Here is a 10,000-nt window from a genome sequence, read left to right as displayed (position 1 = left end):
CATTACAGAGATGAGAATGGTGTGGAGTTAATTATTACATTACAGGGATGAGAATGTTGTGGAGTTAATTATTACATTACAGAGATGAGAATGTTGTGGAGTTATTACATTATAGAGATGAGAATGTTGTGGAGTTAATTATTACATTATAGAGATGAGAATGTTGTGGAATTAATTATTACATTACAGAGATGAGAATGTTGTGGAGTTATTACATTATAGAGATGAGAGTACACAATCTGGTTGGTATCATACAGTGGATTCAGACTGGTAATGACAATGTTTAGGAACACAACCCAGAGTGAATCCTTCATTTTTTTTTTTCAATTCCATGAAACTTTTTTGTTAAATGTCTTTAATGTCCTCACTACTAGTGGACGTGAATGGAGACCTTTCACCTGGCTATTTTATTTCGCAATTTGAAAGATTGTAGAATGAGACTTTTATGCCCCCTCCCTCTACAAAAGTATGGTAGCCGATAGGTGCAAGAGTAGAGAATTAATATTTATTTAACTGGCGGCCACCACTTAATTTATGTGGCGGCCGCCAGTTAATTTAACTGGCGGCCGCCATATAAATTAATTGGCGGCCGCCACATAAATTAACTGGCAAATTAAGTGGCGGCCACCACATAAATTAACTGGCGGCCGCCATATAAATTAACTGGCGGCCGCCACTTAATTTATATGACGGCCGCCACTCAATTTAAATCATTTATAAATATGGCTGTCACCAGTTATTCAACTCCTTTCTCTATCTAAAAATGAAAGGGGTGCAATCCCTCCCCAATGTTTAGTAATATATATATATATATATATATATCACATGCATATATATATATATATATATAAGTGGAAAGTGGAGCGAATTAGGACATGCCTTATTCGTCCAAAGAGCTGATCCAAAATGTCCGAAAAGAAAAACAATAAACTTAATTAATCTCAAGTGGAACGAGTTAACCCAATTACGTAGACAAATAGTAAAGCTAACTCGTACCCAGAGAGATTCTATTTTAACCATGCATAATTTATAAAAGATAATAGTAAGTAACAAATACAAAAAAATAAATAAATAATAAATAAATAAATGAAAATAAGCTATGTAAACGAAGTAAGAGATGAACAAAGTTTGAGAGAAAGATAATGTAAACAACAAGTTTGAATAAGTTAACAAAATGGACCAACTCCAAACAAAAACAAAGAATAGGCAGCCCAGGAAATTGAATCAACATCAGACATTCCCGTACTGATCATGTCTGGGGTAGATGTGTAAGAAAAACATAGAATCACGGAGACTGATAAATGGGTTTTACATGTAAGCAATCGGTTATGAAGTTAAAAAAAAAAAGATTAAAAAAGGTGGACTGATTGTAAACAGAATTGAAAAGAGAAAAAAAAAAAGTGTTCAAAAATGGTCATAGTACCACTGTTAGGGACATGATCAGACGAGTAGGTCTAGATGAAGCTTAAAATCTAGTAAGGGTTTAGCCCGTATTCATCCTGGTGAAGTCAGTAGGTTTGTTGATACCATGCGGTTCAAATGACTTCAACCTGTGCATCCAGAATTTTTCCTTCTGCTTTCTTTCGGTATCTGACCAACTATAGGGTCATGATCAATAACCACTACTGTCATGTCCTCCCATCGGTGGTTATTGCCATTGAAATGTGTTACTACTGGCAAATCTTTTTTGGTTCTGATGGAGGACCGGTGGTTGTTGACCCGTCTGCGAAGGTCTGTTGTTTCTCCTATGTACTGCTTCTGGCAGACATCGCAACTGATGAGATAGATGCAGTTATTGGTTTTGCAGGAAAAGTTTCCCAATATTTTATAACTGTGACCCATGACAGGACTGCTAAAACCCTCAGTGTCTGAGCTATATTTGCATAATTGACATCTGAGGTCTGAGCATATTTTGAAACCTCCATTGGGTAAAGGGTTATCCAGTTTGGTCCTTACTATCATGTCCTTCAGGTTTCTGGGACGCCTGAAGGATGCCATCGGTGGTTCCTTAAAAACACCAGCCATTCGTTTGTTGGCATGCAGAATGGGCAGGTGTTTCTTCAGAATACCGTTGATGTTCTTGAGGGCGGGATGATACGTAGTGACCAATGGAACCCTGTCATTCTGAGGTTTTTCTTTATACTGGAGGAGGGACTGTCGGTCCTGTAGTGACATCTCATCAATCGCGGATTGTACCTTGCAAGGATCATATCCTCTGTTAGTGAGATGAGTTTTGAGGATTGCTCATTGTTCTTGGAAAATAGTAGGAGTGGAGCAGATGCGGCGGATTCGCGTAGCCAAACCCTTAGGTACACCTTTGAAAGTGTGGGGTGGATGACAACTAGATGGCATGAGGTATAAATGAGAGTCAGTGGGTTTGGTGTGGAGATTAAACTCAATTTCCCCGTTTCTAAATGTGGCTGTGGTATCCAGAAACGTGTTATTTGAGGTGGAAATTTCCACAGTAAACTCGATGGAATTATGGAAAGAGTTTGCCATCTCGATAAAATCGTCCAGGCTTTCACGACCGTTAACCCACTTCATCTCAATGTCATCAATAAAACGTAGCCAACTGAGGGGTTTAACTGGTGAATAATTTAGAAGTCTACGTTCCAGTCTCCCCATAATATATATATATATATATATATATATATATATAGTTTTTCGATTGTACTGTTAAATACGTAGAACCACGGGGCTGACCCTCCATTTTTGTTTTTGACAACGTTCAATTTCTGTTATTTTCACTTTCAAACTAAATTATTTTCACATATGAAATAAGATTAATTGGCGGATTGGCCCCCACCCCACTCTTTTGGTGGTAGTAATGACTGGTAAAAATGTAATAATGAATGAACTGATCAGTTGAAGGATGAACGGAGCCCCCTCCCTCCAATTTAGGAGTACGAAGTTTGGACAAAAGAGACATCTTAGGCACAGGTGCTTGAGGACAGGACCCCCCCCCCCCCCCCCCCCTTTTCGACTTTATATAGAGTGGGTTACAAATTTTTATAAAACGTTTATTTTAGGTATTTTTTCGGATCGATGGTATAGGTTAGATTACAAATATGTTATAAAAAGATGATTTATGAAAAAAAAGTCGAAAAGGCCCGGGGGTCTATATCGGAGGGGGGGGGGGGGGGGGTCCTGTCCTCAAGCACCTGTGATTTTAGGTTCCTTTTCTGCTTGTCAACCATTGTAAAACACAATTTCTCCTCCGATTGTCCCTATACACTTTGAAAAACGATGCTGTGTGTTTGCGTACTATTCTAAATCTTTCCAAAATAATCACTCAGTGATACGAATTACATTGTTTTTCAATTGGCAGTCGCCATATATAAATTAAGTGGCGGCCGCCAGTTAATTTATATGGCGTCCGCCAGTTAATAAGTGGCGGCCGCCAGTTAAATAAATATTAATTCTATACCCTGGTATCTATCAGCCTCCGTACAAATAACATATGATATGTTATTTATATTGCTACGGAAATTTCCACTTGAGCGAATTATTCCTTGTACAAAGTGACAAAGTGTAAACGCACCGTAAATTGAAGAGAAAGAGAACAGAACCGAAACTAGGGTACCTGTCCTGAAACTAGCTGAGTAGCTCGGAATGGAATCGGAAGGTAATGATATAATTTGCTTTCCATAAAATCATTTTGAAATTTTTACTAAGGAACGTTTTATATCTTGAATACGAAAACTTTATTTGTTGAAATTCTAAATATATGCTCTGCAAATTTAACATAACCCGAATATCCTTGGTCAAAGAAGTGTATCATCATCATGTGTTGACGTTAAGACATTTATGTATTCCATGAGATGTTGAAGGTAAGGGTTGGTATATCTTTTGTAATCTGACCTGGATAGTATGTCAACCGATGCAAAAGTCTCAACTTCATAGGCTAATTAAATCAGTTTTTGTTTTGGTTTTTTTGGTTACAAATTTTGTGTGTTGATTTACGTGCTATTCTCTCTAGAGAAGGGAAAGGGCATGGCCAGCATCCATTTCTCTTTGCAAACCTTCATGTTTTGATTCTGGAAAATATGTAAATGCCGGAAATGGTGACAGTTTATGCTTTGATAGACACTGGTTTGCCAAAAGATAAGTGGATGTAGGCTGTATGCCTTGCCCCTTCTTTTACATCCCATTGGAGAATTGTTCACTCATGCAAAGATGTCACCAGCTTTAAGTGAAGTGCCACAAATTTTGACTATTGTATGGCATTTAGGACTAGCAGTAAGGGTTCTTTATTGTGCTACTGTGACCTTGAACCTTCATTTTTAAGCCACCCAAATCGAATCATTTTTCTATATCTATATTTCAATTTCACCATTGTTTCAATCAAATGAGTTGAATATTTAATGAACTACTAAGGCTTACGATTGGTGTAATTTGCCTCTGTTAATTTGCTATTATATGAAATGTCTGATGCTGTTGAATTTTCTTTGTTATTGTAAAATGGTACATACATCAAAGATATCGCATGGTTTTATTTAGTTTTTGGATTTTACTACCCATTTCGTATTTAAAATAATTCCTGGGCATCTTCCTGTGATGTCATGAGATTTTGCAAAATCAAGGATTTATTTAGATTTATATATGCATGACTGAAACATATCAAATTTTGTTTTCCGATAGGTATTGTTAAAAAAATCGTGTTAGACATAAAATATATTAAAGGTCTAAGTTATATATGAACAATCAATGAATATGTTTCAAAATATTAATTGTATCCACGGGGAATAACTCTGTTTTCATTGATTTCTATGTCAAGTCCATAATGCGTTAGATTTTTGTAAAGAAACAGTTTCTTGAAATTGTTATGAATACCATTATATTGTTATATTAACTAGTTTTTGTGAAATGTTAATGAATTGCTGTTTGAGAAATTGCAATTTTCTGATGTTGATATATTCTATTTGATAATTTATTAGTTTTAACTGTAATAAATGGTATAAGTTTTTGTTCTCACCCTGATCTTTGATTAAACCAAAATTCTGGAGGCTTTGACACCAAGCACACATAAAATATGTGTTTGTGTGTATGGGGGTGGGGGGTGTACCATCGATCATTTTAAAGGATCACTATGCTCAGTTATGTATATGTTTCAAAATTCCATGTTTCCTTCTTCTGTAAATGAATAGGAATTGTGTGTATATTTTGAAAGGTCATTAACATGTGCACAAATTAAGACTTTTAAAATACAAATATAAGACTCCCTGTATGGGCTATGATACTCAGGTGACGGTTAAGGCCTGTGGGCCTCAACCTTGTGAGTATCTTTATTGTCAAATTTACAAAGGTAATTTAAATCCTTTTAAATGTCTAAAACTACCCTAATTTAGTTATAAAATTCCTAAATTTAGCCCTAAAATTTCAGAATTTTAGCCGTAATATGTTGTCAATAAGTGCTATACAGCCTGTTTCTATACTATTACCGTATATCAGTTTTTTTCCGCGTCATGTTTTTTCCGCGAACCAGAAACTAAAACAGTATATTAAATTTACGCGAATCAAATTTTCACTATTTCAAAGTCATAGCGAAAATATAATTCACGATTATTTAAACTTAAGAAGGAATTGAGGGAAAAGGCCAGTATCTGTACTTATTATATACTTTCAATTTCATCTCTTCTTTTTTCTTTAAAAGTTTGCGGTAGGGCTGGGACGATTCAGGGTTAGCTCGATTCGGTTCGGTTTCGATTCAGAACAGCACGGTTCGGTTATTTTCGATTCGGTTCATGTTAGGTCCAATTTATCTAATGACACCACAAAAATTAACAATTTTAATGAGTAGCATATTTGATTTGATTTGATTCAAGTTATATAACTATATGTCGTCATTTGTAAAGATCATATCTATTCATAATGACATTTTATAACTTTGATAGAAAAAAGAAAACACTGACAGTCTATCAAAATTTGTTATATCAATATGCTACATAAGTTTTGGATTATTAAACAAATCTATAGTGAATCTAAAATGTATATGATATTGCTTTCATTGATATGCAAAAATTCAATAATTCTATGAATTGAGAGTCTTTGAAAATCTCTCCTTTATTGATTTACTTCTCTCATATTAACTGTCAAATCTGTTTCATTACCTACGGTGTTGATTTCATTCCACCACTGACAGAAATGTTATATGTCATGTAAAGATAAACTGCAATGATCTTACGGACCATATTCTGTTGGTATATGAGTTGTGAAAATACTAACTCTCAACACAGTAGTGATTTAAATCTCTGTTGCATAAAAATCCACATGTTTTCAACATCACTCGGACGCCATATTTGTTGTTTTGGTGTAAGTAAAATCTAAACCGAACCGAACCGAAATCCGGAATTTGTAATCGGTGCATCGAATCGAATGGTATGAATCGCGGTGCACCGAAATTTTCGGTGCACCGCACAGCCCTAGTTTGCGGGCATATATCACACGATATATGCCCGGAAACATTCCGGACCGCAAACATTACGTCACAATCAAATTTTTACGCCGTTAATTTTCAAATTTTTCGTGTTTTTCATCTTTTACTCAGTTAAACCGATAAAGTTATTGTTAAAAATAAAATTATTGTTAGTTTCTAAATGAAATTGAAAGTATATAATAAAAAGGTTATAGACTTTGTATGGGAAATATGACGACCTTGTTTTTTGTCGCGAACGGACCTCGCAAGCTCGGTCCGTCTACGTGCCAAAAAACTCGGTCGTCATATTTTTCCATACAAAGTCTATAACCTATAAGTATAACACTTAATTCTTTATGGAAATATTCAGTCAATGAAACAATTTACAGAATTTCTGAGTTATTGTCGCAATTATAATCAATAATCAAATCTCATTAAGGATTATATTCCTGCTTCTCTGAATCCATCTCTGACGATTTCGGGTTTTGTTCGCATGTAATCATAGACCTTTGTCAGCCATTTCGCTCCAAGTGGCTTCATCCGGGTAAGAGATAAATCGAACTTCACTTTGTCAATTTCGGAAGATGCACTCAGCTAATCACACACCTGTGTTGCGTACCAGTTTTCAATAGCAATTTTGCACTTTTGTTTACACTCAAGTATATTGTAAATACATGTATGTATTTGGTGGTATAGTAACGTAAATCGATGTTCGTTAGCTATAATGGTACTACTACCAAAATTTTTGGATAATATTTATCGATAATTATTTTCCGTTTAAAACAGCCATCAACCATGTACCGTTACATGTATGCGTAGATCAGGTATAATTATACATTGATTGAATCAAAGAACGAGGCCCATTTAATTAGATTGTCCTTTATTAAATAAACACAGAGGCCTACATACCTGCTACCTGGTGCTTGTCGGATATAGGGGGAGACAAAACACACTGAACACATAACTTTCACCGTACTATTACCTGCATGCTATATAACTCTATTACAAAAGCAAAATTTTGTATCAAATTTACGCGGATTCATTTTCCGCGATTCGGAAATCGTCGCGAACAAAGCGGAAATTAGATACACGCGGGAAAAACCTGATATACGGTATTTTATCTGATTCAGATGATAATGCGAGGATGAAGTTACCTTAAGCATGGATTTTTATAAGATGTAGGTGTTAGTGGCTGGAAAGGGGGGGGGGGAGGAGGGGCAACACTTCTCAGATAAAAGGGTATCTCAGAACAATTAAGTGATTAAAATATGACTGATCACTTAATATTATTTACATTGTTTCACTTCAATGATGATAAAAATTGATAGTAGAATATAGAAATTTATTCGACTTTAATTTTGATAAAATACTTGCATAAGGAAGTCCTTCATTTTAAGAGTTTTCTGTAAATGAATGGAAATTTTTACCTGTGAAAAGGGAAGTATCCATTTTTTTGTAAGAAGATGAAATTTACCCTTTACCATTAATAAAAAGAACCTTGATAAATCTGTATCGAGATCTTAATTAACAAACAGATTTACTAAAATTCACCAACCAATTTATATCACTCCAGCCTAGTACTCCAAAGAGTTAAAATTGATTATCAATCCTCCATTAAGTGGTTTTTAAACTTATTATTTGAAAAATGGATTGGATATTTGGCACATATTGAATAAATGCTTAAAAGTTGGCAGATTTTACACATGTATGAATCCAGTTGTTGATATATGGGGATTTTACCCATATCAGTGATTTTGATATTTTTGAAAATTTATAGGGTTGAATTACACCATTTGAACTCACCTATTCAGTGCTCTTTCAAGATTTTGGCATTGGTGATGATTTCATTGAATTGATTTTGCAAAATGTTGTGACATTTTCTGATTATCCATTGGCCATTGTGACTTCACATCATATATATAACTGAGCATAGTGATCCTTTAAAATGATCGATGGTAACCCTCCCCACCCCCACCCCCCCCCAAACACAAACACATATTTTATGTGTGCTTGGTGTCAAAGCCTCCAGAATTTTGTTTGAATCAAAGATCAGGGTCTGTGACATCAGTTTAATAAATCAGAATTTATGAGATATTGAGAGAAAATAGGTATCAATGCAAGTTATAGAATATGGTGTTTTTGGAATGCTTAATATTAATGCATTCAAAAGGTTGATGTGATGAGTTTGTTTCTTTTTCCCAAAAAGGTAGTGAAGCTGACTGGATCTATGTAAACTTGTGTAGGTTACAGAATTCTCCTGCTTGTATGATTCTCTCAACAAGCTTCCCAATGGAAAGTTTGGGTTGGTGAGTTGTCATGGAAACCATTGGTCTGATGTTATATGCCATATTTGTGAGAAATATTTCTCCCAAATTGCATCCCATAAATGCCCCCTCCACATACATGCAAGCAAAGTGGATCAAGTCACATGACCACACTGTCAGTTGTAGTCAGATCAGTACTTACTGTGGATTAGTCACTGACAGGTGCACTGTTTTAATGTACACTGTGGGTCTGACTTAACTGACTCCTGGTCTGATAGACTTGCTTACCTTTCTGCATGTCTTTGGAGGGTGTGGATCGTCAATATAACCTTGGGCCATGACAATAAACAACAAAGAAACCGACTCCCTTTTTTGTGACAATTCCGACATTTACTATTGCTCTGCTGGGATCGAGAAAAGCCAGTTTTTATGGCTGTCTTGCTTTGCTGAAATATACCAATTTAGTTCACAGACAATCAGTTGATTGTTAGCTAAATATGGGCTTTCTTTTGCCTAGAGACAGAGTAAAAGTGGGATTTTCTCGGGTCCCCAGAACGAACAAGGCAGAATGTCAGAATTGTATCTACTCCAATGGTCTTTGTTGCTTATACACAAAGCAGAAATACTGCATGCATTGAAAGAAATTTATGATAAATGTTATATGTTTATATGCATCTCTCAATATTGCCAGCTATTTAAGAATTACAGTCTGATTAGTATTTGAAATGTTACAGAGGTTATATATTTTTTCATACAAAATGGTTCATGAATTTGATAGTTTAAAATCTTTGTCTGCACTAGTTATGAATTTTCTGGATGAATATCTGTAGGACCATCAACAGATCTTGGTGCCACAGGGGAATCACAGTCCCTCCCTGGGATGGAGGACATCAAGTGTGAACCCCGGTCTCATATACCACTACCCCGCACACTGACAAACAAACACCCAGTCATGTACCTGAACGAGTTACGACGAAACCTGACATATCAGCTGGTATCGGAACAGGAAGTGGACAAAGATAAGCTGTACACAATGTCCATAGAGGTGGATGCGCAGACTTTCAATGGTACAGCAAAGAGTAAAAAACTGGCCAAAATGGAGGCAGCTAAACTGGCCCTGGAGACACTGTTTAATGCTGTGTTTGTACCAGGTAAGGGAATAATGCAAAGAAAGTAGACATGATTTCACTTTAATCAAAAGAGTAATATGTGTGATGTGGACCTAAATTGACTCCTTATTAGGGTTGGACACCGTTATTCAATACTAAGACAAAATCAGTAAATTATTGTAAAATACAGTTTTGATTTATGCTAGTATCAA

General features: G+C 35.6%; 1 protein-coding gene across 3 annotated transcripts in view; it reads left to right on the top strand.

Moving 5' to 3' along the window:
- The first annotated feature begins 3,521 nt into the window (after positions 1 to 3,521).
- LOC125683477 (double-stranded RNA-specific editase 1-like) overlaps positions 3,522 to 10,000 on the top strand; it is a 42,286-nt gene continuing 35,807 nt past the window's right edge. Inside the window, exons 1-3 of one of the 3 annotated variants that reach the window (XM_048924678.2) lie at positions 3,536 to 3,625; positions 8,622 to 8,721; positions 9,510 to 9,830. In XM_048924678.2, coding sequence (XP_048780635.1) covers positions 9,560 to 9,830 — 271 coding nt within the window. In that variant the 5' untranslated portion in view covers positions 3,536 to 3,625; positions 8,622 to 8,721; positions 9,510 to 9,559. Of the gene's footprint in view, positions 3,626 to 8,621; positions 8,722 to 9,509; positions 9,831 to 10,000 lie in introns of all 3 variants that reach the window. The other 2 variants (XM_048924676.2, XM_048924677.2) reach the window with 2 other exon arrangements.

The sequence above is a fragment of the Ostrea edulis genome, chromosome 6 (assembly GCF_947568905.1).
Source record: "Ostrea edulis chromosome 6, xbOstEdul1.1, whole genome shotgun sequence".
Classification (NCBI taxonomy): Eukaryota; Metazoa; Mollusca; class Bivalvia; order Ostreida; family Ostreidae; genus Ostrea; species Ostrea edulis.
This window is presented reverse-complemented; position numbering and strand designations above follow the sequence as displayed.